The sequence below is a fragment of the Bidens hawaiensis genome, unplaced genomic scaffold (assembly GCF_021521415.1).
Source record: "Bidens hawaiensis isolate Kalapana, Puna unplaced genomic scaffold, B.hawaiensis_p1.1 tig00009863_1, whole genome shotgun sequence".
In the NCBI taxonomy this organism is placed as follows: domain Eukaryota; kingdom Viridiplantae; phylum Streptophyta; class Magnoliopsida; order Asterales; family Asteraceae; genus Bidens; species Bidens hawaiensis.
Genome location: NW_027491741.1, coordinates 806,888 through 833,934, shown reverse-complemented (window position 1 = coordinate 833,934; position 27,047 = coordinate 806,888). Strand labels below are relative to the sequence as shown.

General features: G+C 35.5%; 3 protein-coding genes across 5 annotated transcripts; 1 reads left to right on the top strand and 2 right to left on the bottom strand.

Annotated features, from left to right (window-relative positions):
* Positions 1–346: 346 nt before the first annotated feature.
* Positions 347–2,350, top strand: LOC143533744 (uncharacterized protein C24B11.05-like). 2 transcript variants are annotated; one of them, XM_077028422.1, is made up of 8 exons: positions 347–1,029; positions 1,112–1,177; positions 1,255–1,352; positions 1,447–1,484; positions 1,568–1,655; positions 1,728–1,961; positions 2,043–2,108; positions 2,182–2,350. In XM_077028422.1, exons 1-8 carry the CDS (start codon positions 966–968, stop codon positions 2,326–2,328), a joined length of 801 nt encoding a protein of 266 aa, XP_076884537.1. In that variant the 5' UTR covers positions 347–965; the 3' UTR covers positions 2,329–2,350. The 2 variants fall into 2 exon arrangements, with proteins under 2 accessions (XP_076884537.1, XP_076884536.1); XM_077028421.1 differs by having other exon boundaries at positions 347–1,177.
* Positions 2,351–2,584: 234 nt separating this feature from the next.
* Positions 2,585–5,349, bottom strand: LOC143533757 (uncharacterized protein C24B11.05-like). Its single transcript, XM_077028434.1, has 8 exons — positions 5,273–5,349; positions 5,100–5,165; positions 4,925–5,022; positions 4,809–4,846; positions 4,646–4,733; positions 3,075–3,332; positions 2,910–2,975; positions 2,585–2,818 (listed from the first exon to the last, which is right to left on the bottom strand). Exons 1-8 carry the CDS (start codon positions 5,313–5,315, stop codon positions 2,663–2,665), a joined length of 813 nt encoding a protein of 270 aa, XP_076884549.1. The 5' UTR covers positions 5,316–5,349; the 3' UTR covers positions 2,585–2,662.
* Positions 5,350–17,278: 11,929 nt separating this feature from the next.
* On the bottom strand, positions 17,279–24,737 carry LOC143533756 (uncharacterized protein C24B11.05-like). Of its 2 annotated transcripts, none has more exons than XM_077028433.1 (8): positions 24,224–24,737; positions 24,071–24,136; positions 23,890–23,987; positions 23,758–23,795; positions 23,589–23,676; positions 23,232–23,498; positions 17,615–17,680; positions 17,279–17,536 (listed from the first exon to the last, which is right to left on the bottom strand). In XM_077028433.1, the coding sequence occupies exons 1-8, from the start codon at positions 24,264–24,266 to the stop codon at positions 17,381–17,383; spliced, it is 822 nt and encodes a 273-aa protein (XP_076884548.1). In that variant the 5' UTR covers positions 24,267–24,737; the 3' UTR covers positions 17,279–17,380. The 2 variants fall into 2 exon arrangements, with proteins under 2 accessions (XP_076884548.1, XP_076884547.1); XM_077028432.1 differs by having other exon boundaries at positions 23,589–23,795; positions 24,224–24,277; positions 24,359–24,737.
* Positions 24,738–27,047: the final 2,310 nt, after the last annotated feature.

Genomic DNA, 27,047 nt, shown 5'->3' with positions numbered 1-27,047 from the left:
AAAGCTAAATGTCCAAAGTAGTATTATTTCTTAAATTTATAAAAGTTGCTTAAATTTGAGGGGACAATGTTGTAACTATTTCAAGACATATTTTCTAGTTGACAAGTTTGTCCATCTCTTACATGCTATATAAGGTGTATATTATACATTAAAATTTGTAAATCCCTTAAAACTAAGGTGTCTTAATTTGCCCTTCTCTCATACATTATATATAGTATAGATGTACATCAAAAATCAATTCACTTCTATTTAAGTTACTATAATCTACTAAAAACAATCAAGGATTGGGTAAGTTCATTGTCACTGTCACATTGTCGTTGTTACAGCCTCCAAAACACCCATATAGTTGTTTGTGTGGGTTTTTTAATTACTAGTTGTAAACTTGTTAAATAAAATCAAATAAATAGACGTTTACGGTTGAAGTGTCACATGCATAATGCATTTGTCTCTTTCGTTAATGTAAAGGTAGTTACACGCATTAATGACAGGTATTTGAATGCAATGATGACATGTCTCATTTTCCACCCTCCACGTGTCAGATGCATAATAAAAAAAGTTACACCAATTTATAAAAATCAAGAAACCAGTTTGGGTCAGTTTCTTAGTCTCAAAATCTTCAACCGCCCACATTTTGCTTATAAATTCAATCTCAAAGCCATTATTCATTTGTTCATTCGACACTCACATTTCACTTATTCCTGTAACTGTAAGCATGTTCATATGTTTTAATTTGTTTTTATCATTTTAAATGGTTGCATCCATGGCCACTGATTACTCTTTTAAGTGTTTTCAGACATTGATTTTACTTGTTATAATCCTAAATGGTAATGCATCTTTGTGTCACATTTGCATGATTAGATCATCATTCAATATCAAGTTGATAAAATAATAATTTGAATATTTTTCTCATTTTATTTCCATGAACATGAAATAAGTTTGAGTAAATTGGATCAGGTTTGTACCAAATGGAATACGAAAAAGGATACCAGAAACCGATCCCAGAATCGAAATACGAATGCCTTCTTTTCGGTTAGAATTAAATTTATGTCATCATTATTGTACTATATTTCTCAATTTGCATTTAACCTTCAATGTTACTTTTATTTTTTAGATGTTGATGATACTCTTTATCCTCTGAGTTCTGGCTTATCAGCAGAATGCACCAAAAACATTAAAGGTATTGCCTATATTCATCTTGTAACATTTGTTTAATTGTTTATGTACTTAGTGTTTGATATTTGTTACACTTCTTAGAGTATATGGTGACTAAGCTTAATATAGAAGAGAGTAAAGTACCGGAAATGTGTGCTCAACTGTACAGGGATTACGGGACAACAATGGCTGGTCTTCAGGTACGATTTCAATCCTAAATATGATTCACATAAATCATAGTAATTGCATATTTGATAATGTGACATCAAACCTATTAACCTTTTCTCTTTGCAGGCTGTTGGCTATGATTTTGACCATGATGACTACCACAGGTATTAAATTAATCTTATAATTTCATTTTTGTATCAAAACAAATCCCAAATTTTTATATTATGAAATGGGCGGTGATTAACAGATTTGTGCATGGAAGACTGCCTTATGAATATCTGAAACCCGACCCTGTTCTTAGAAGCCTTATAAATAGCTCGCCTTTGAGGAAAGTGGTACGATTTCAAGTCTTTTTCAACTATTTACACACTTCATTGTTTCTTTAACCACTTTGTAATAATTTATAGATTTTCACAAATGCAAATGAGGCACATGTGGCTGAAGTTCTTGGCCGACTTGGATTAGAAGACTGCTTTGATGATGTCATATGTTTCGAGACATTAAACACGGAAAACCAAACAACTGATACTCCTAAGACTAATGAACCCGTTGGTTTACCAACAAGTCCCGTTGTTTGCAAACCGTCGGAAAATGCTTTTCAATTGGCTTTTAAGATGGGATATATTGACCCTCAAAAAACTGTAAGTTATTTCAGATGAAGTTATAAAACGACATGTGTCACTATCGTGTTGAAACTCATGATAATTGTTTGGGTATTTCAGTTGTTCTTTGATGACAGCATACGCAATATACAAACCGCAAAGCTCACAGGCCTCAGCACCGTGTTGGTAAGTTGATTATGTTATGAACATTAAGAAATATTTTTATAATGTTGTAATTATTAATTGTGGGTACAACCAGATTGGGACGTCAGTGCGTACGAACGGGGTGGATTATGCTTTGGAGAGCATACACAACATCAAGGATGCGCTTCCCGAGCTATGGGAATTGGTCAACAAGTCAACCGATGTTCGAAAGATTGGGATTGAAACTTCTGTGGAAGCTTAAATATCTATAAGAATAAGACTATAACTATGCTCTTCTTTATGGTTCTAAATTTCTAATGTTGATGTGCAGTAGACTCTTTTATTAATCCATGTCTAGTTCTTATTATTATCTTTGCACTGATATATTTATGGTGTAAATGATAGCTTCAACTTTATTAATTTAATTGTGTTCCTTTCAATGTATCTTTTATTCTAACGAATCATATGATAAAAATATATTCCAACTTCATAGCATTTTCATTAAATATATAAGTTAAAACTTACAATTTACATACTTTGGATTATTGAAATTCTGAAATGGCAAACTACACATGACGAGAAACACAAATGTAGATCTAAGCTTCCACAGGAGTCTCGATCGCCATCTTTTGTGAACGATTAATGTCTAATGATTTATTGACCGGTTCCCATAGCTTGGGCAGAGCTTCCTTGATATTGTGAATGCTCTCTAAAGCATAATCGACACCTGTTTTACGCTGTGATGACCCAATCTGTTTCCGCCATTAAAAAGAAAACCCATGATGTTAAAAAAATGGTATTCGGTATATATCAACATTTAAACCGGCAACTAAATTAACATACCAAGACGGTAGTGAGGCCGGTGAGTTTTGAAGTTTGAATATTGCGTATACTGTCATCAAAGAACAACTGAAAACCCAAAATTAACATTATGTTAGACATATGTTACGAGTTTATGACAGACGATGATTTTGTCTTGTGGTTCCCGGTTAAGATTCATTGACTTACGGTTTTATGCGGGTTAATGTTTGCCAACTTGAAAGCTTGTTCAAACGCGTTTTCAAAGGGTTTACAAACAATAGGACTCTCGGGTAGTACAACACCATCATTATCATATCCGATAACAGAACCCTTGGGAGCATCAGAATTGGTAGTTTGGTGTTTAGGATTCAAAGACTCGAAGCATATGACATCATCGAAGCAGTCCTCCAATCCAAGTCGGTGAAGAACTTCCGCCACATGTGCCTCATTTGCATTTGAGAAAATCTGCGACATTAATACAAATAAAACTTGAGTATTTTATACTTCACAAAAATCATGAAATTTGTGGTCATTCATTTAAATAAGACAGAATTACAAATTCTGTCCTTTAAATAAGACGAATTACGGTTCGTGTCCTTTTCTAAGTTTCCTTGCATGCGGTGTACTTTAAACTTTTTTTTCCTACAAGTTTTGTCCTTTACGCTAACTGGGTTAGAAAAAGTCAGTTAAATCCCATCACGTGAGGCGCATGTGAGGGTAGTTTTGTCCTTTCGTTTATGCCTACAACAAAACCCCCTTTTATCAGTCTCTTTGTACCTCACCCACCAGACACCAACCCACCTTCTTCTTTCCCCATTCACCATCGTTAACCACTACTCAATCACCACCATCAATTCCTCCAGCCACCACCAGTCCACCCTACCCTCTTCTTCCCTTGCACCACCATTAACCACTCCGTCGTCAATCTAACACACACAAACCCTAACTACCACCGCCTGCTACCTTCCGATGGCCATGTTCCAATTATATGTTTGCCTAAACAACAGTTTCTCACTCATAGCCACCGTCTCACCCTTCATCTCCACGTCTCCTCCCTGCATCGTTGCCACCGTCTTCCACCTCCACCCATCTCCATTACCCGGAAACCACCACCACATCTTGTCCTTCATCAGATCTGTCTTCGAAACCAAAATCACGGTTGCTATCAGCAAGGGGCGTTGATTGTAAGCCCAAATTGGTCCACCATTATTTGACTGCAAGTGACGGCGGGGCTGCTGTTATAAAAGAAATACACTCTGATTAGGTTTTTGGCAACGATTATTAGGGTTCAATTATGGCCCTAGCGGCGCCGGTGGGTTTCCGACAGCGGATACGGATGTTGCAGTGGTTGTAAACTCCGGCGAAGCACCGGAACTCAACATCTCCGGCGACGCTAGAATGGTTCAAGGCAGTGGTGGTGTTGGCCATGATTTGAAACTAAGATATGACAAGTAATCGGGGGAATTTAAGAAATTGATGATTGTAGTGATGGGTTGTGTTTCAGTGGTTGAGGGAGATGAAAAGGGAGAGAGAGAGAGAGTGAGTATAAACTTTTTGTAGGTGTAGATGAAAGGACAAAACTACCCTCACATGCGCCTCACGTGATGGGATTTAACTGACTTTTTCTAACACAGTTAGCGTAAAGGACAAAACTTGTAGGAAAAAAAAGTTTAAAGTACACCGCCTGCAAGGAAACTTAGAAAAGGACACGAACCGTAATTCGTCTTATTTTAAAGGACAAAATTTATAATTCTGTCTTTAAATAAAGAAAAACTTACCACTTTCCTTATGGGCAAGCTATGCAAAAGAGTTCTCAAAACCGGGTCGGGTTTCAAATATTGATAGGGCAATCTCCCATGGGTCAAACTGTAAATTACCAATATCTTAAAATCAGATTTTAAGTTCCTTTAGTGACAAAAAAGGAATGAAAGGATTCGGTACCTATGATAGTGATCAGCGTCGAAATCATATCCCAAAGCCTATACAATGAAAAATTGTTGGTTTTTATAATATTTTTCAAATAATGAATGATTTCGTAAAGACCAATGATATCATACCCGAAGACCAGCCATTGTTGTCCCATAGTCCCGGTATAGTTGAGCACACAACTCGGGCACTTTGCTTTCGTCTATATCAAGCTCGTTCACCATATACTCTAAAAAAATTGTAATATATGTTAAATACAAAATGTTAAAACAAGGGTCACATATATATGCAACACAATGTCAATACCTCTGATGTTTATGGTGCATTGTGCAGATAACCCAGAGCTGAGAGGATAAAGGGTGTCATCAACATCTAATTACATTCACAACACAAGAATATTATAAATGGTAATCAAGTATATGAACATTTTAAAGCATCTATTGAAAACTTTAAATCATGTACTCTATTTAGAGGCTTACCAAAGAGAAGGCATTCGTATTTTGACTGATTTTGGTATTCCATTTTTTGCACAAGAATCAGTATTTGATGAAAATTATGATGAATGGAAGGAATGAATATTGTGATTAGAAATGGAAACCAAGATTTTATTTATAGGCTTTAGAAAAAGCTACAAGGTGGCTAATTTTTTATTGTATCCAAAATAATGATTAGCTTTTAAAAATTAAAACAAATCAACTTTAATGATCTTCTCAGGCAAGGTGTAAAATGGTGGGTCCTTAAATAATCAACGGATTTAGCTATAAGCATAACCTGTACACATTTAAAATAACCGTGGCAAACCGGTTGACTGATAATAATCAATTTGTAAACGTATTAACTGTATAAAAAAAAGATGAATTAAACAGATCAGAGAGTTAATTTGGTTAGTTAAGCAGGTTGACATGTTGATTAAGCATGTCAATCCGAATGTGACCTGTTTAGTAAATGAGTTATATATGTCGTACCATGAGTTTGCCACCCCATGTTACAAGCACTTTTTTCGCTTGTTTATTCATTTTCGGTTTGTTAGAAACAATAATTATCTATACTATATATAATACATCAAACAAGGGTAAATTAAGACACCCATTTTTAAGTAATTTATAACACTTAAAGCATGAGGTACATGTGTTAGTAAGGGTAAATATGTCTTTTAAACACAATCTATTCAACTTACAAGTTTGGTCCCTCATCTTTAACCATATTATGTTTTTAATTTAACTTGTAAACTAACTTCCCACCCATGATTTTTAAACGACTATAACCTTTTCATACGCTAATATTTTTATAAACAAATTGCACCATAAAAACGAGCATTTTATTCTCTTTAATTTGGATATAATATTGTTGTATTTTTTTTTCATTTTAAATAAATTAATATGTTACGTATGGGTGTTCAGTGTCGGTTTTGATGGTTTTTAAGTTAAACTTGTGAGTCCAACCGTTAATACTGATTTTTTGTCGTCCAAAACCAAACTCAACCATTGAAAGTTGAAACCGAATCGTTACTAACGGCCTGGTTCTGGTTTGATTTCACAGTTTAAACTTTAATAATAAATTTAGTTTAAAATAATTAATAATGTAAATGTACCGTCAAAGTTAACTAAAAACCAACATAATATGATACTTGAGATGATCATAAATAAAAAATGATAATTTTAGTCACATAAATGGTAAATATTAATGGAAGATTTAGGACGTGAAATAATAACAATAAATATTACAAAAGGAATCATATTGCAATTAGGTTCATTTACAGTCTTTTCTGGTTTCATATGGTCGGTTGCCGATATAAACCGCGAACCAACCGTTCACTACGTTTTGAAAATTTTGAAACCGACCAACAAACCAAAAGTATAAAAGAAAAAGAAAAAAGAAGTCAAACCAATGACCGGCTTAAACGATTTCAAGGTTTTAACCGAACCATAAACACTTATATTTGTACGTGATTAATAGGTTCAAACATCCGCTGCATCGCACGGGCACCCGTCTAGTACTATATATAAAACATCAAACAAGGGCAAATTAAGACACCCATTTTTAAGTAATTTACAACACTTAAAGCATGAGGTACATGTGTTAGTAAAGGTAAACTTGTCTTTTAAGCACAATCCATTCAACTTACAAGTTTGGTCTCTCATATTTAACCATATTATGTTATTAATTTAAGTTGTAAACTAACTTCCCACCCATGATTTTTAAACGACTATAGCCTTTTCAAACGTTAATATATTTATAAAAAAATTATACCATAAAAACGAGCATTTTATTCTTTTCAATCTAGATATGATATTGTTATAATTTTTTTCATTTTAAATAAATTAATATGTTACGTAGGGGTGTTCAGTGTCGGTTATGATGGTTTTTAAGTTAAACTTGTGAGTCCAACCGTTAATACTGTTTTTTTTGTCGTCCAAAACCAAACTCAACCATTGAAAGTTTAAACCGAATCGTTACTAACGGTCTGGTTCCAGTTTGGTTTCACAGTTTAAACTTTAATAATAAATTTAGTTTAAAATAATTATTAATTTAAATGTACCATCAATTTTAACTAAACACCAATATAATATGATACTTGAGAGAATCATAAATAAAAATGATAATTTTAGCCACATAAATTGTAAATATTAATGGAAGATCTAGGACATGAAATAATAACAAAGATCACAAAATTAATCATACTACAATTAGGTTAATTTGAAATTGTATAGCCAAGTTATTTGTAATAAAAAGATTATGTTCAATTAAATTTTAACTATATCTAACATCTATTACAAAACATATCTAATAATTAATAATAAAAAAACATTAAAATGCATTCAACATTTACAGTCTGGTCTGGTTTCATATGGCCGGTTGTCAGTATAAACCGCGAACCAACCGTTCACTACGTTTTGAAAATTTTGAAACCGATCAACAAATCGAAAGTAAAAAAAGAAAAAGAAAAAGAAGTCAAATCAATGACCGGTTTAAACGATTTCAAGGTTTTAACCGAACCATAAACATTTATATTTATTACGTGATTAACGGGTTCAAACACCCGCTGCATCGCGCGAGCACCCGTCTAGTATAATTATAGTGTTTTATTTCATTGTCTTTTTTAAAATTATTTAGGGGGGGTTTGGTAGAGGGATTTGATTGGGAAGAAATGGAATTAGAAATATTTCTTTTGTTTGTTTTCCACTTTTCATTTCTATTTCTCTAAAACTAGAGAATTCAATTTCTCTTTAAAACAAAGAGAAATCCATTTCTCAGCAGCCTCCTCATAGCATGTCACCACCTCGTCTCCGGCCACCACCCCGTCTCCGGCCGCCACCTCGTCTCCAAGTCTGCAACCGCCACCTCGTCTCCAAGTCTGCAACCACCACCCCGTCTCCGCCGTTCGCAGTGGGGAACACAGAGATGGTAACCGGTTGTAGGTTGCAGGTGGTACGGGTGAACAGAGATTAGGGTTTTAAGTGGTGGTTCGTGGTAGGTTAGGGTTTTCAGATGGTCGGGTGATTGTGGTCGCATGTGGGTGACAGTGGTGGTGGAAATCGGCGGTGGTCGCAGGTGGCTTCTGATTATCATCATTATCATCGCCACCACAACCACCACCACAAAATCTCTAAAGAGGCAGTGATGACAGATCTGAGCCTCCTTTTTCTATATCTTATGTTCCAAAAATTTGAATCTTTTTAATTTCTTGTGTACTGTGGTTGAAGAAGGGGATTTGGTGGCGGCAGCCGGTGATGGTGGGCTGTGGTTGAAGAAAGGGCTGTGGTGGTGGTGCTGGTGGTGTGGGGCTGTGGTGGTGGGGCTGGTGGTGGTGGTAGGGCTGTGGTGGTGGTGCTGGTGGTGGTGGGGCTGTGGTGGTGGGGCTGCGGTGGTGAGTGGTGTCAGGTTGGGTGGAGGTGGGGTTGGGTATGGAAGAGTTCTCTGTTTATTTTCTCGTGTACCAAACAAGAGAAATGATTCTCATTCTCCATACCAATTCTCTTTCTCTACAATTCCATTTCCATTTCTATTTTCTCTCCTTTTCCATTCTCTGTACCAAACACCCCCTTATTTTATTCAGTTTGTTAGAACCATTCTGACTGGTCAAATAAGTTAAAGCATCCAACCGTTGGTGACTAATTTGTTGATTGGTAAGGTTCCAAATGTTGATTATTCTATAATTTGAACGCGTTGTATCTACTCGGATCAATAACTAAATATTATATAAATAGAACGCGTGGATTTGAACGCTTTCAACTACTTTACAACATATAAAATGAAGGGGATTAAAGAAATGCTTTAGCTTCCATTATTACCAAACATGATCACGTGGGTTTTAAAATGTTTATAACAAAATTACTTATACAAACATAACCAAAATTTCCATATATCTCTTCTACCTTAATACGTTACAGCATAATATAAGTATTTAGAGTGTAATATATCGTTTTTGTTAGGACAAGGGCATAAGTTTTCTTTGTCTCATGAGTCATGAAGGGGATGCTAAAAGCCTAAAATTAAAATTATTTTTGTAGAAAAAATCTATTTTTACTTAAAATCATAACATTTTAAAATATGATAGCGTATAATTTTATATACGATTTTTAAAAGATACGTGAACACATGTTAGAGTTGACGTGATTTTTAATGAAAAAAGTTTATATTTAATTTTTTGTTTTAAATAGAGAGTCAAACTTTAGCTTATTTACGTTTAAGCTATACCTAGTTACAACTTTTTCTATTTGCAGTTTCAAATAAAAACTTTTACAATTTTATATAACAAACACAAACACAAACACGTGTAAATAATACAAATCACTTTGTAGTTAAGAAGTTTTTAAGATAGACACGTGGTATAAAAATAAAAAAAAAACTTGCTTTGAAGTTTAAGTATTACTTATAAAATAACAGTTGATTAGCTTAGCTAGCATTATAGTTTATGCAATAGTAGAATCTTTTTCATAAAAAAAATGTTTCTCTCTTGTCATATATTCTGTCTTTCAAGGTTTGGATTATGACATTATATATTTATTATTTAAAATTATTAATATGTTAAAAATGTTTTTAAATAAATAACATCAATTATTCATGATATATAATAAGCCAATCAATAATTCCAATAGTAAACAAACTAAATATGTTACCTTTTTCCTTATTGAGTTTTTTTCAGTTTAAAATAGATGTCTACATATCATAGTATCATAGGAGATACATGTTTATCAGATGTAGTTAATATATTGCTTTTAAATTTTAATAGTTAAATCTCGACTTAACTTTATAAAATGCATTTAGTTAATTCCATCAATGATGCAATTGTTTCTCTATTAAATGGATGGGGTAATAGATAAAGCTAAGAGTTTTAAGGTCTCTGGCTTGAAACCTAATTCTATGGGCGGTTTTTATAATGTGGGCTTTTCTCTTGATGGTGTTTCTAGTGAGTCAGGTCTGGAGCGGTAAAATTAGTATCAAAGGTTGACATTCCACTTCAGAAAGGCTTACTCGGGTAGTAGAGTGGTTTCAAAATATAATTTATAAGTGATTGGCGATTTGGCGGTTAATTAGGTAACTCTAACCTAGGCCATCGAGCATGGGTCTCAGTAAAGGTCCGGATAATAGAGAAAAATATGACAAAACATAACTGAAACCAAAATTGATGAAAAGAAGACCTATGTATAATAGGGTGGTCTCCATTGCAAGCACGCATGCCCTAAAAAGACCGGTTTCAAAGAAGAAAGAGTTGGGGCTTCCCAGATAATGGTTAAGCCCTAACATGATTAACAAAGACAAGTCAAGATCTAGCTGGACTTTGCCTTGTTTTAGCTTGGTGGTTTTAATAAAATTTGCTTTTCGAAAAAAAAAGACAAAGATAAAGGATACATGCATGACAAGCTCAACGGATATTTGCCATAATATATACTGAGCAAGCCCAGCTGCCGATGAGGTCCAGCCCAGCTGGTCGGAGGTGGGGGGGATAACTCGCTTGCGAGGGTCCCGCCCGGGTGGTGGCCTAGGTTCGAGTCTCTGCGGAGGCAAAAAAAATACCATTTTAGGTTGAAAGGTCCCTCTCTCTGGGAGATTCGAACCCGGGTCCTTTAGGTGTTAGGGGGTGTGCATTGCCAGTAAGCCAAACTGTTCAAAAAAAATATATACTGAGCAAGCAAGATGTCATAAAAAGAAGATCTTGCACAATAATTGGATTGATGGATAATACGCTTATCCCATGATAAAGACTGTGATAGTTAGATAATCAGGCATGACATAAACCTTGAGCTGCCGAAGGTTAGACAACATAATTAGCAACATTAAATGCACTTGAAAAGCAACATGTAATTTAGCGACTCTTCTCATTGAAGAGTCACGTTTTCTCATTGAAGAGTCACGTTCAATCATTTCAAACTACTACACTCACTCGAATTTTAATTACTCATTATCTGAGTTATGTCACCTATTTTGACGTCAATAGTTATCGCTCTCCCGTGTGTTATTTCTAGGCCTCCAGCCGGTATGTGCAGATTGTTGTAGCAATGTTGGTGTTAAATTTGACAGGACTCGATGGTCGAATCTCCAAACCTTTATGTTTTAGCTGGTTCGGTTTGAGAAGGTTGGATCGTTAACGAGTGAAGTGATTGGTATTTTGCCTTGACAGTTGAATATGCAAACCTCAGACCGGGTTAGTCTTCGGTCGTTCCGCTTCTTTACCAAATGTAGACTCTAACTTAGAATTAAGAACTTTTTTTCCATGCTGATAACTTGTCAGCATAGAAGTAAAAAGTTTGTACATCATAATCCTCACCAGATTCAAAATCTGACAATATTTTAACAAGCTTTTTCTTGTTTCTTTTAGCTTTCTGATGTAGTTGCAGGAATTGTTTAAAAGTCAAACTTTCCTTAGACCTTTTAATCAAAGGAATTTCAACAATAGATGCATCATATGCTTTATAACTGTCTCAGTTACTACCTTCCTGTTTTTCTCACAAAACATGTTTAACCGGCGCAACCCATTTAAACACACTTGATTTATAAACTTGCTTAATTCGATTTAGTGTCATAAACATGGTTTTCTCACAAACATGGTTTCTTCTCAAGATACTTCTAACTAAGGTTGGTTTAACTTCAGTTACAAGTCTGGCATTGTCATTTACCCTAGTTTCACAGCTTGTGGTAACATGACCTTTCACAACAAAAGAAAGCAAACTCGTTTTTCGACAAATTTATATGATGAGACTGGTCATGTTGTGGAAACATAAGGTTAAGAAGTAGAACCATGTTTATACATTGAATGAGCATGAGTCTCTCCTCTCTCTTTTTCTTTATATAATCAATGTTTGAACAATTCTCAAAATTCTGTAGCACATTTGAACCAATAGATTTTAAACATTTATTTTGTTGGAAAAAAACTGGATTTAGTGATGTATTAGGCTTTTGCTGTAGGTCTTTTAACACCCCTGATAGGTATTGTTGGTGCATCAGAATCATAAGAAAGAGCTTTAGAGATGTTATATACTTGGTTAACGACTTTAGGTTTAAGAAGTGCTAATGGTCTTATTGCATCATCATATAGCACATCAGACCCTTTAACTCTATACCATCTACAACTTGAACTATTCATAGTGATACACAAATCAAGTTCAGGCTTAGTTGATGGTTTACTGACTTGATTAGATTTGACAACCTTATTAAACTTTACTGAATCAACACTTTTAACAAGTTTCTCAACTAATGGTTTCACAAATTTAACATATGATTTAACAACTAGATCACAAAAAATATGATTTTTAATTGGAATATCATCTCTCTTTGACCTCGAAAGATCCAGCGACATCCTCAAAGCAGGTTTAGATTTAGAGTCAGATTTAGTCTCATTCACTATTTACCTTTCTTTTTCATATCCTCATCATTCTCATATTTCTTTTGAACAATTGGGTCTACAATTAATGGAAAAGAAATATCCACTTCTTGTAAACTTTCCTTGTTAGGCATGCTTGAATAATTTTGCTCGAATGGTGGAGGATTCTCAACATAACCAAGACATTGACCATTCCCATCAACAACTTGAGTCTCATTTATATGGTTGAGGATGAAAAATGAATTCTTAAAATTATCTAAACTTTATATTTAAGTTCAAAATCTCGCTTTTAGCTTCAACATATTCTTTATTACATTTATTAATTATATTTAGCTGAATATTTGAAGTATTTTGTTTATTCTAAGCTCAATTTTTAACTCTTTAACATCTTTAATCAAAGAATCAATCTTATCCTTATAAAGCTGTTCATGATCAAGCATGGTTTTGTAGTTATCTCTTAGCTTAGATAAATCTGTGATCAAACGTAAGTTATGTTCCCTATATCCATCAAACTTAGAGATATTTTCTTAACAATGTTCACATGAAGAAGAATCAGAACTATAAGAATCAGATGACTCTAAGCTTTCTTAAGTTAAAGATTATTAAGAAGAAATAGAAGAACTTACCTCAATTATCTTAGCTATAAGAGCAAACAAATTATCTTCTGAACTATGTGGAGAAGAACTTGAATCTTTAAAAGCTTCATCATCAGATAAATCTGAATCCTCATTTGTCACAAAACCTTCATCTTTATCAGCAATCAAATCACCATAAACAATCTAAGCCAAATTAGCTTGGATTTGACTATCAACAGTAGTCTTGAATTTGCTGGAGCAGTCAAAACCCTCATCAGACTAAGTAACCAATGCTTTAGAGTATGATACTTTCACATCTTCCTTAGATTTTTGACTACTTGAATCTCTTGTATCATTAGAACTTTGATTGTTGTTGATGAACTTTATTGAAGAATTTGACTCTCTGTTGTTTTGATTGTTAGGAGAGTAAGGCTTTTTTCGGTTTACAACACTCCTTAGCAAAATGATCGTTCTCTTGACAATTATAACACCTAAACTTGAGTTTGTCAAACCCAATTCTCTTATTTATACTTGGAAGATCATTCCAATTTCTCTCCATGTACTTCTTGACTTTCCTCACAATCATGGTCATATTCCACTTCAGATCCATAACTTCCAAATCATCGATTTAACCATAATCTTCATATGTAAGATCACATGCTGCAACCTTACTTCCAACCAATTGTTCATAAACAGTCATAAATGCACACATGAAAGCAAAGTTTTGTTATGCATCTTTCATGTTTACATTAGGTTGTTGTTGGAAGTTTGGTGCAGCCTGACTTGACGAATGACTTGTAGAGAAAATACCAGGTGAAGAATGAATTTTACCATGAGATACATTTTGAGAATAATTCCTGGATGAATAACTACCAAAAGACGAACCTTGATTGTGGTTAGAATAAAATGTTGTAATCGGTGTTGAAGAACCTTTTGTAACTGAAGTGGTAGCACCATACAGAGTTGGATCTTGTGTAGCTTGGGACATACTCTTATATTTCAATTCATTTTCTCTGGCTTGTATCTTCATTTTCTCTGGCTTGTATCTTCTGAATGAATTGATTACAAGTTAAAGTCTTCAAAGTATCATTCTCATTGAGGATGATGATGAAGTTTGAATAGGAGATAGGCAATGATGAAACCAAAGTATCAATCCTGTCACCATTATCTTTGTGCAGACTATGCTTGTCCAATTCAGCCAACAGATGACAATATTTGTTGATCAGTTAGTTACTGACTCGGTTGCCAGTATATTAAAATTTTTGAACAAAGACTTCAACACTTTGATTCTACTCCGTGTCACTCTATCATTCCATGTGCATATTATCCTCAAAGATTCATACAACACATTTGATGTTGTATACTTGTGAAACTAATGAAAAATATTCTCAGGTAATGGCTTTGATTTCCCAACCATGCTCAATCTTTTGTTCAGCCGTTAGTTGAGATACATGTTTAGTTGGAGCGTCTTTTTGTAAACCAAGAGTTTGAACCTTTGGTGCTTGGTAGCCTTCTTTAAAGGGATCAAACAATTTGGATCAACCATGCCAAAATGTGCTTCAAACTGTTACTCCGCTTCAGGAAATCATCAAAACTAGTCAACTTTGGAACTTTAGCATGCGTTCCAATTTCAATGTCAAGATTCAACATCGCTTGCATTGAGGCATTTTGAGAAGCTAGCTCATAATAGCCAAACATCTTAAAAAGTTTGGGCAGGAATGTGAAATAGAGTGAAAGTTAGGGGTAAAAATGAAATATTTGAAAGTTAGAAAAATGGATTTTAGTAATCCCATCCTTTTGTAGTTGACTGATAACAATCTTAACTGAGAAAATAGATGACAATGGTCCCACCTTTCATACTAATTGTTTTCACTGGGCCTCTGTTAAAAACCGCGGTTAAGTTTTTTCCAAATTCAAAACTAATGTTTTAAGACTTTTGATCGAAATGAAGATACAAGTCGATTGATGTAAAACTTACCTCGAAACAATGCTCCTAATTGCAATATGTTTCCTAATTGCGTTGTAATAAAACAGGTTATGTCTTGGCTAGCAAGTTAGGGTTAGTTTATATAAATCAAGTTATGGTTAGATATTATAGAACACGAGATGCAACCGAGTTAGGGTTGCATTTAGAGATACACAAGAGATGCAACCTAGTTAAGGTTCATTTAGAGATGCACATGAGATGCGATCAAGTTAGGGTTCATCAAAAGTCAAATCGAGTTAGGGTTTGTTAAGTCTTGAAAACAAAATTAGGGTTTGAGATACTGTAATTAGTTCGTGTTTGATTTTCGATAAGGACTTGCTAGTTTAAATGAAGAAGTCCATATGTGTTTACCAGAAAGTCATTTTTCAAAAAATTGAAACTAAAGTTTGCAAATTAAGTAAATCTTTCTATGGACTTAAATAAGCCCTTAGGATGTGAAATGAAAAATTGGGAAATATCCTTATCAAATGTGGTTTTGTTTAAAGCAAATGTGACAACACCTCTATTAAAAGTGAAAAATTCCTTTCTTGTTATTTGCTGGTTTTTTGTTGATGACATGGTTATTACATGAAATGATCAAAATGAGATAATCAAAGTGAAACAAACTCTTAAAACCAATTTTTTGATCAAAGATCTTGGACTACTAAAATACATTATTCGAATAGAGGTCTTAAGGTGTGAAAAAGGTATATATTTTTCTCAAAGGAAATATTGTGTTGAATTATTAGTTATATTTGATCTTAGTGTGTGTAAGCATGTTATCACCCCTATTGAACATTATGATGTCATGAACTTTTGTAAAAAAAGAAAAGATGAGTCGATTTTAACAAACATCACATGCTATCAAACTTGTTGGGACATCACAGGCTATCAAAAACTTGTTGGAAACTAATCTATTTATATCACACTTGTGCTAACATCTCTTACACTATGTATTTTCCAAGCCAATACATGCACCAACCCATTAATTCACATATGGAGCCGCCCTTCATTTGCATAGGTACTTGAAGAAAGCCCCAGACAAAGGCATCTTATTTAGAAAAAGGTCGAGCCTTAATATTGGTGCCTATTCTGACTCAAATTGTGGTAAAAACACAAAAATTGGTCACAAGGTTTGCATCTTTTTTGGGCAATCCCTGGTTTCATGGAAAATAAAGAAACAAGATATTATTTCAAGGTGTTCTAATGAAGTTGAGTACAAATTAATGTGCGCTTCCACAAGTGATATCATATGAATTATAAATGTCTTGAAGGAATTGCATGTCCATATCAACCTTCCCATAAACGTATTTTGTGAAAACAATTATGAAAACAGTGTTTTCCCGTAAGCTTATTTTGTAAACTTATCATATGAATACGGTCTTCCGTGACCATATTAAACATTTCAAAGTTGATCTATTGTTCCATAAAGACAAAATCACTGATGCATTGATTAAAACCATGGCTTCAGACTCTAACAACCAACTTGTAGATGTCTTCCCATAAACTTATTTTGTGAAAACAATGTTGCTATCTCCATTGCTACAAATTCGGTCTTCTGGATCGCACTAAACACTTCGAAGTTGATCTATAGTTCCTTATAGCCAAAATCACTGATGGGCTTATTAAAACCATGGCTTTGAACTCTAACAACTAACTTGTAGATGTCTTTACAACTGGTTTGTTGGTCTCTCAATATGATTTCTTTAATGATAAATTATCTTTGTATGAGATGTTTGAATTATTAAATTAAGAGAGTGTTAAGTTTTATAATTCGATAATATTTTCTATTTAATAATATTTTCTAATTCTAGTTTTTTTTCTTAAATTTTGTAGGCCTTACAATTTTGAAAATAGTTGATGTCTTAGGACTATAATTTTGCAATTTTTTGATGACCACTACATCTGGCACATCTCAGTTTGTTAAAGTCTTTGTCTAAATCAAATGTCGCGTAGCTGTTCGTAGCTTCCTCTCTTTTCAAATTCAATGACTATTGGTGTTACGAACCCACGTGGCACATGGTCTTCATATTTTCTTTGTAATTTGTGTTGATTTTAATTATAAGAACCTAGATTACCAGTTTATAATAGATCTTAGTATCTTACATAACTTGATAATAGCATTGTCAACAAATACATAAGTTAAAACTTACAATATACATAATTTGGATAATTGAAACTTGAAATGGAAAACTACAAGAAAAAAATAACCATAGTTGTAGACCTAAGCTTCCACAGGAGTCTCAGTCACAATCTTTTGTGACAAACTAACATTTAATGATTTACTAATCGATTCCCATAGCTCAGGTAGTGCTTCCTTCATATTGTGAATGCTCTCTAATGCATAATCCACCCCCGTTGTGCGGTGTGATGACCCAACCTATTTATTTGGACACGCCATTAAGAAAACACAGCATACCAAGCATCAACATTTGAACTTATAATAAAAGTGACATACCAACACAGTGGTGAGCCCCACGAGTTTTGAAGTTTGTATATTGCGTTTACTGTCATCAAAGAACAACTGAAAAACCAAAATTAAAATATTGTGAGACATATGTTATGAGTTTATGACAATATGATGATTTTATCTTATGGGTCCCATAATGAAATTGGTACCAGGTTATAATCAGAAACACGCACTCGTTAATTTGGCTAACACCCAAACACGAATATTATTATTGAGAAACTTCACAAAACTCAATTACCTGATTACACTGTTATAATATCTAACCCCAAAGCACGGGTATTTATAATCTAACTTATCACAATTAGACTACAACTAGGATTGTTAAATAATAGGACATGATAATTATACTAACAATTAAATCTAAGCACATTTAATTAATTGTCTATAATTATCCACTCCTTAAATCTCGTTACTTAACCTTGCACGCCAAGTAACGCCTTGAACCGAAATTCCCAACAATCACCCCCGGAATTTCGAACTCGAAACCGATAATTCTTCAACTCCAAGTAATTCTCGCATCTCCTTGAATTTGATTCTCCCAAGAGCCTTCATCAAGATATCGGCACATTGCTTAACACCACTAACATGCTCGACACTTACTTCTTCACGATCAACACATTCTCGAATGTAGTGAAACCGAGATTTAATGTGTTTGGTCCTTCAATGGAAAACCGGATTCTTCACGAGTGCTATTGCTGATGTATTATCGATACGTAACACCACTGCTTGAATTTCCTTGTCGAATAACTCACTTATCAAGTCTCTTAGCCAAACTGCCTGACACGCGGCTGCGCTTGCCGCCATGTACTCTACTTCACACGATGAGAGTGCAACCGTACACTGTTTCTGAGAACACCAAGTAATTGGTGAAGACCGAAGATAAAACACGTGCCCCGTAGTGCTTCTGTCATCGTCTTGGTCAATGTTATGGCTACTATCACTATAACCAACTAACACGTTTTTCCCACGAGTATAAGAAATACCAAAACTGAGAGTACCTTGAATATAACAAAGAATTTGCTTTATAAGAGTTGCATGAGATTGCTTCGGGCTTTGCATGTACCGGCTTACGACTCCAACCGAATACGCCAAGTCGGGACGAGTTTGTAAAAGGTACCGGAGACACCCGACAATCTTTCGATATCTCGTAGCATCAAAATCTTCTTCGTCTTAAATTTGGAAACTTTTATACTCGGATCCAATGGAATTTGGGCAGGATTACAAATCTCCATTCCCGCTTCAGCTAAAATTTTATTCGCATACGCTTCTTGCTTAATTTTTATCCCATCCTTGCTTTGTGAAACTTCAATTCCGAGATAATAAGTTAGCTTTCCCAAATCCTACATCTCAAAGTTTAAAGCCATCTCGCGCTTAAACTCCATTATTAAGTTTAAATTGGAACCCGTCACGATTAAGTCGTCAACGTACACACCGACTATTAAAAGATCGGTTCCAATTTTCTTTCGGTATACCGCTTGTTCTTCTATGCACCGGTGAAACTTCATATTTAACTAAATACCGTTCAACTTTGTATTACACGCCCTCAGAGCTTGCCTTAAGCCGTACAACGCTTTGGATAATTTGTATACTTTGTGTTCTTCACCCTTTTTAACAAAACCAAGCGGTTGAGAAACAAAAACTTGTTCTTTTAACTCGCCATGTAGGAACGCGGATTTGATATCAAGGTGATGCAATTCCCAACCTCCATTCGCTGCGAGAGATAATAATAAACGAACCGTTTCGAGTCTAGCCACTGGTGCGAAAACCTCGTCAAAATCGACTCCGGGTTGCTGAACATAACCCTTTGCCACGAGTCTCGCCTTGTGTTTATTAAGCGAGCCATCCGCGTTTCTTTAACCTTGAAGACCCACTTTAAACCAATCGCCTTTGCACCACGTGGTAACTCGACCATCGTCCACGTATTATTTTTATTTATCGAGTCAATCTCGATACGCATTGCTTTCATCCACTTCGGTTTCGATTTTGCATCATCAAAACAAACCGGTTTATCATCAGCAAGCAATAACAAATCGTCATCATTTATAATCGAATTCAAGACATAATCATTAAAATGTACCGGGGTAACCGTGGCTCGAGAAGATCTCCGAACAGCCGGCTCAGGTGTAACCATGTTGCTTGTACTAGCCGGGCTTGTTGGAGCATTTTCGACTATCGGTTCTTCGTCGTCTTTTTCACCCACATCACCACTTGAACTCGTAGAGTTCGACTCAGGGCTCGACCCGATGTTTTCGTTATTAACGGTTTTTCTTCTCCGGTGTCAATTTCATCACCAAAGTTAACCCAAAACATGCCAGGTGCTCGATCCTTCTCATCGATTGTTTCGGTACTTTTACCCCAATTCCAACTTTGCTTTTCATCAAACACCGTGTCACCCGCTCGACTCACAACAATTTTTCTAGTCGATGGATTGTATAAACGATACGCCGCCGAACCTTTCTCGCTTCCGAGATAAACTAAACGAGTCGAACGATCGTCTAACTTCTTAATATTTCCCGCAACTATTTTTCAATACGCAACACATCCAAAAACTTTAAGAAATTTAAGATCCGGTTTCTTTCGCTTTAACATCTCATACGGTGTTTTGTCTTTTAACGCTCGAGTTGGAATTTTATTAATCACATCGGTTGAATGCCTCACCGCTTCACCCCACATGTAATTTGGAACTTGTCTCGCTTTTAATATGCTCCGGTTCATATCCAATATCGTGCGGTTCCGCCTCTCGACAACCCGTTTTGTTGAGGCGTATATGGAGCGGTTAAATGCCGAATAAACCCCTCGTTTTCAGAGAACCGATTGAAATCACGAGAAGTAAATTCTCCCCCTCGATCGGTTCGAAACGTCTTGATTTTCTCACTATTTTCCGCTTCCACCATGACTTTAAATCGCTTGAAGGTGTCGAAAGCTTCACTGTTTTTCTTCAACAGAAAAGTCCACATGAAACGAGAAAAATCATCTATCAAGACGAACACGTACCTATTTCCGGCTATGGTACTAGGAGTAATGGGCCCGCATAAATCTCCATGGATTAGTTCCAACACTCGGGTTGCTCTAAAAGTTTCCGACTTCGGAAACGGTTTTCTCTTTTGCTTCCCAACTAAGCACGAGTCACAAATTTGATTTTCTTGATCAACTTTTGGCATTCCAACGACCATATTATTTTTCACCATTTGTTTCATAGACTCGAAATTTAGGTGTCCTAGTCTCGCGTGCCAAAGCCAATTCTCGTTATCAATCCGGGCTTGTAAACACACGGGTTTCCCCGTCTTTAATTTAATCGTATAAAGACGATTCTTGGATCGAGTAACCCGCATCAACAATTTTCCTTGATCATCATACATCAACAAGTAATCATCTTTCATACGAATATCACAACCACTTTCTGTTGCTTGCCCAAGACTAATAATATTACTTTGTAAACTAGGAATATAATAAATGTCGGTCAATAATTGTTGCTCCCCCGTTTTACCGACTAGCAATATCGACCATTCCCCGCAAATATCAACATAAGACTCATCTCCAAATTTAACTTTGCCACCAACACGCTTATTTAATTTAGAGAAAAAAGATAAATTATCCGTCATATGGTTGCTCGCACCGTTATCCAAATACCACAAGTCTTGTTCGTTCGAACCACCCTCGTAATCTTTTGGTATAACCTTCCGTTCATTTAAGTACACTTTTTCTTGAACGCACTGCACCATATAGAGGGACGGGTCTTTTTCTTTTGCTTCGGCCAAATGTGTTTGCCCCTCTTTCCTTCGTAACGGACACCTCGAAACGAAGTGACCAAATTCATCACAACGAAAGCATTGAACTTCCGAGTAATCCTTTTTACTCTTTCGTGTATCCCCTTCGTTGGACCCTCCTTGTGAACCACGGTTCTGACTCCCACGTCCACCACCACGTCCACTACCACGTTCTCGATTCGAACCTTTCCCGCGCCCCCTACTCGATTCGCATGAAAACTGATTCGAACTCGAAGAGGATTCAGAATTATTAAACAAAAGTTTACCTTCTTCAGAACGCAACACGTGTCCTTTGATACGCTCCTCATAAGTCTTTAACCTCCCGACAACATCCTCAAAACCGACTGTTTTAAGGTCTAACACTTGCTCGAGGGATGCTACAACTTGGATAAACCGGCTCGGCAGGCTTGTGAAGAATTTCTGAACTAACTTTCTTTCTTCATACGGTTGTCTAAGTGTGGCTGCTTTAGAAGAGATCGCGGTTATTCTCGAGGCATACTCGTCAATGGTTTCAGTTTCTTTCATCATCATACTGTCAAATTCACGTATTAACGTATGAAGTCTAGCATCTTTCACACGTTCCGCGCCCATATTTCTTGACTTTATGGCATCCCACATCTCTTTTGCCAATTTAAAATTACCGATTTGAAGTATCTGTTCCTCTGGAATCGACTGAAACAGAAGCGCCTTCGCGATGTTATTTTGCTTCGCGTCATTAGAGCCTGGGTCAATCACATCCCAAACTCCATGAATCCCAAAAATAACCTCCATATGCATACTCCAAATCGTGTAGTTTGTTTTTGTCAAACGTGGACACTGAAACGACCCGGTGATCGTCTCCTTTTTCGCTTGGTTCGCGTCACCCATCTTGATTCTCCAGCTATAGGTTACCGAAAAATCCCGTGACCTTGATTCAATTGTTCCAACACGTGATTTGATTTATTTGCACAACCAAACCACCTTAATAAAATATGGAATGGAATAAAAATTTATTCAATTATATTCTTTTATAACACCAAAAACCTTTCACCAAAATTGGCATACCATCCATCCTTACTGTACACCTTTTCTTTGTACAGTGGAACCAAAATTGGATGGACAAAGTGACAAAGTACACTAACTCACGTGAAAAATTAATAGCACCACCTTGATATCTGTGACTTTTTAAATCGCCAACCACCAAAGTGTTTTTACGCCGGTCGCCGATTGCTTCTGCTCACTGCTCGGAATTTCCCTCACGTCGCGGGTTAGTTCCGACTGCAGGTCTTGTAACACATGTCTGAGAGCGCCGATTCCCGCCAACGAACAAATCGATCGCTGCTGCTTCTACCCTCACGACACAGAGCGCCGATTACGATTGCAAGAATCAATTCTTGTGAACGCGACTGGTATCTCGAACGCCGCCGGTGGGAGCTCCCTCACGTCACAGGTCCAGCCTCCACGCCGGTTCCAGGTATGTCGATTAACAACGCTCTGATACCAATTAATGAAATTGGTACCACAGGTTATAATCAGAAACACGCACTCGTTAATTTGGCTAACACCCAAACACGAATATTATTATTGAGAAACTTCACAAAACTCAGTTACCTGATTACACTGTTACAATCTCTAACCCCAAAGCACGGGTATTTATAATCTAACCTATCATAATTAGACTACAACTAGGATTGCTAAATAATATGAAATGATAATTATACTAACAATTAACAATTAAATCTAAGCACATTTAATTGTCTATAATTATCCACTCCTTAAATCTCGTTACTTAACCTTGCACGCCAAGTAACGCCTTGAACCGAAATTCCCAACATCCCAGTTGAAATTCCTTGACTTACAGTTTTATGAGGGTTAATATTTGCAATCTTGAAAGCCTGTAGGAGGGCGTTTTCAAAGGGTTTACAAACAATAGGACTCTCGGGTATCACAACGCCACATTCACCAATACTATCATATCTGATAAAAGAACCCTTGGGCACATCAGGATTGATGATTTGGTTTTTAGGATTTAAAGACTCGAAACATATGACATCGTCAAAGCAGTCCTCTAGTCCAAGTCGATGAAGAACTTCAGCCACATGTCCCTCATTTGCATTTGAGAAAATCTATAATATCAATACAATTGAAGCTTTGAATATTTGATATACTTTACAGAAATCATGAAGTTTGTAGTCATACTAAAAAGAGAACCTTACCACTTTCCTTATGGGCAGGCTATGCAAAAGAGTTCTCAAAACCGGGTCGGGTTTCAAATATTGATAAGGCAATCTCCCATGGACGAAACTGTTAATCATCAATATAATACACATCAAATTTCGAAGTTTATATTTTGATAAAAAGAAAAGAAAGGAAAGGATTCGGTACCTATGGTAATGGTCATAGTCGAAATCATAGCCAAAAGCCTGTACTGTGAAACAATTGTTGGTTTTATAATTGATCTCATACAATGAACGCTTTCATAAATTCTAGAATATTCATTTTAAGATCATATCATACCCGGAGGCCAGCTATTGTTGTCCCATAATTCTTGTAGAGTTGAGCAAACAATTCTGGAATTTTGTTTTCGTCTATATGAAGCTCATTCACCATATACTCTAAAAAATTGTAACATTTATTAAATTCAAATTGTGATTAGACAAGGGTCATGTTTATATAATGTATATATGCTATACAATACCTGTGATGTTTTTGGTGCATTGTGCTTGCAAACCGGAGCCGAGAGGATAAAGGGTATCATCAACATCTAAGAGTCCAACACAAGAAGATATAGAAATGTTAATCAAAGTTATGAAAAGATGAAGCATTTGATATTAAAAGATTAGAGGCTTACCAAAGAGAAGGCATTCGTATTTTGACTGATTTTCGTATTCCATTTTTGCACAACCTGCTCGACCATGTGATTGTTCAAAACTTAATTATTATCACACTCCAAAATCCAAACCCAGAAGGTAAGATGAAGACTTACCGAAGAAAACAAGTAGAACGTGCAAGCAAGAAGTAGTAGAGGAGTGGAAGGAATGAATGAATGAATGTGACTTGAAAAGGAATTAAAGATTTAATTTATAGAGTTTAGAAAAAGCGAACATGGGTTATGATTTTAAATTAAACAGGAAGTAAACGTGGCAAATTCTTTATTGTATCCAAGATTATGCTTTGCTGTTAAATGATCCACTTTGACCATCTTGTTAAACAAAGTATAAGTTGTGTTGGGATGATAAGTTGAGAGATTATAGGTTCATGGACTAAATTATTCAATACGGACACATGACTCATATTTTTATCCGTGTACTAATTACTCCAATCCTAACGTGCAACATTTTAAATAAATATGCTAAATTGGGTGACGGGTTAAGTGGTAATAATCAAGTAGTAGCGTGTTAACTATGTGGGTTGGTTTAGAAAAAGTAAGTTAGTGGCTTTAACATGTTTAATTAAACAAGTTGAAAAATAATATGTCTAATCATATATGTTAAACATGACAAACCAAACACGACCTAATTAATTAAATAGGTCAATCAGAACACAACCCCATACTTACGTGTTAAACATGACAACTTAAAACTTTCAATTATGGTAAAAAACAAAGTTGCACTTTATTGGTCCTTCTCATTTTCTGTTTTTAGAGAATTATTTTCATTTTTAGTCTTTTTGTAATACCTTTTGTAATTTTCAAATTAATTATTATACTCAATTATTATATTCAGTTTGTTAAAACTAAAAAAAAATGCTTTTTATTTATTCCAAAGAGCTAGAACATGGGCTTGAATGCTATCAACTACATATAAAACTAACGTGATTTAAAAATTGTTGTAGCCTCCATTATTACCACATGAATCACGCAAGTTTATAATAATTTTATAGGACAAAATTACATAGGACTATCCAAAGGTTAAGACTTGACTCTTTCATCTAATATTTTACACGGATTCTTTATCCTTTCAGGAAGAAATGTAGACTCGAGATCTTACCCTCTAAACAATAAAAAGATCGGGTATAAATAAGGGTTTCAAGGGTCCAACCCTTTACCCTTAAAGACAGTAATCACATCTCATTTTCTGCATTTACTAGTTGCATATCTCACATATAACTTTAATATATGAATCTTAAAATAATTATATTTTCATTTAATAACATAGTAAAGTCTAACTTCAAACGTTTATCAGCAATTTAAACCGATCCAAATAATATTCACATTCACAAGTTACATGTAGAGAACAATTCAGTAATTCCCATATATATGTTTTCATCAGTAATATGACCTAATATTTTTATTTTTCTTAGTAGTTAAGAAATTTGAATAACTCATATATGAAATACAAATCTATCATAAATTTCAGATTAATCGTGAATCTGATGTATATATATCTAAAAACTAGTAAATGGGTCAAGGTTTGAAAAGGGGTCGGACCCTTGAAACCCTTTTACCCTTTAAGATAAAATTAAAATACAATTAAACCGACCCATATTGTAACATCCCGAAATTTCCAAAATGATATTAATTATATTACTTAATAATAGAGGGAAAGTTGACTCGGGTTCGGGAAATAAATAATAGAGTAGGAGTTGGTATGAGTCGGGCTAGTGTTAGATTAATTGAGATGGGTTAAATGAGAATGGGCCTTAGGTCCATGGGCTTTAAGGGATATAAATATCCCCTAAACCACCATAAAACCCTAAACCTCATCTCTTTCCATTCTAATCTCTACACATTCAAACACACACACCATAAACGAGCAGGATCCGAGAGAGAGTAAACGTTAGTTGGTGCTAGATCGTCGTGACGAACCAAAGCAACAAGACCAGCTCGTGTTCGTAAGTTCGACTCGTTCAAGGTACGTTTATGGTTAGAAATCGTTCGTATAGGTTCGGTTTGATTTGAGAAATGGTAGATCTGAGTTTGTATGGTAAAAACGAATCCAACAAAGCTAAACTTACTGAAAATGGTTATGATTTGATGGGTTAATCGATTGATAAAAAGGACCCGTAACCTATATGCCTAAATCGCACCCTCTAAACATCGATGTTAGGTCGATTTGATAGTTGGGGTTTGTAGGCGCTAGTCAGACGATTCCATGGGTACCTAAATCGAGTTATTTGGTTAAGGAACGAAGGATTTAAGAGCGAACAGAACCTGCAGACGACAACTTCGCCTGCAAGCTAAGTTCGCCTGATGAACTTCGCCTAAAGCTAAGTTCGCCTAAGGTTTAACTTCGCCTAAAGCTAAGTTCGCCTATGGTTTAACTTCGCCTAAAGCTAAGTTCGCCTAAGGTTTAACTTCGCCTAAAGCTAAGTTCGCCTAAGGTTTAACTTCGCCTAAAGTTAAGTTCGCTTAGAAAATAAATTAAAAACCTAATGGAAAATGTGTTAAGACAGTTAATGTAAATAAAATTTTTCCAAGCTGACCTGGCAGCTCGACCCCAGCCAGGGGCTCTGCCCCTTGGACCCTGCTAGGGGCTGCCGCCCCTAGACCCCGCTGCCAGGGGCGCTGCCCCCGGACCCCCGTTCGTTGTGGGTAGTAGTTAAGACTGGAAAGATGATATGAGTAGTGATAGTTGTTTGATACGTATACTTGTTATACAGTCAGCCGTGCACAACTGAAGAAAGGGATTACGATTAACGGTGAACGTAACCGTGTTCAGGTGAGTTTCTAGCCC

What these genes read in the sequence shown, in the direction of transcription:
- LOC143533744 (XM_077028421.1), top strand. Translation starts at nt 1,045, where the DNA reads ATGTCATCATTATTGTACTATATTTCTCAATTTGCATTTAACCTTCAA. An exon ending in ATGCACCAAAAACATTAAAG is followed by an intron (nt 1,178 to 1,254) that starts GTATTGCCTATA and finishes TACACTTCTTAG; the next exon opens with AGTATATGGTGACTAAGCTT. An exon ending in GCTCGCCTTTGAGGAAAGTG is followed by an intron (nt 1,656 to 1,727) that starts GTACGATTTCAA and finishes AATAATTTATAG; the next exon opens with ATTTTCACAAATGCAAATGA.
- LOC143533757 (XM_077028434.1), bottom strand. Translation starts at nt 5,315, where the DNA reads ATGGAATACCAAAATCAGTCAAAATACGAATGCCTTCTCTTTG. An exon ending in ATGCACCATAAACATCAGAG is followed by an intron (nt 5,023 to 5,099) that starts GTATTGACATTG and finishes CAATTTTTTTAG; the next exon opens with AGTATATGGTGAACGAGCTT. An exon ending in GCTTGCCCATAAGGAAAGTG is followed by an intron (nt 3,333 to 4,645) that starts GTAAGTTTTTCT and finishes TTAATGTCGCAG; the next exon opens with ATTTTCTCAAATGCAAATGA.
- LOC143533756 (XM_077028432.1), bottom strand. Translation starts at nt 24,266, where the DNA reads ATGGAATACGAAAATCAGTCAAAATACGAATGCCTTCTCTTTG. An exon ending in ATACGAATGCCTTCTCTTTG is followed by an intron (nt 24,137 to 24,223) that starts GTAAGCCTCTAA and finishes TTGGACTCTTAG; the next exon opens with ATGTTGATGATACCCTTTAT. An exon ending in CAACAATAGCTGGCCTCCGG is followed by an intron (nt 23,796 to 23,889) that starts GTATGATATGAT and finishes TTCACAGTACAG; the next exon opens with GCTTTTGGCTATGATTTCGA.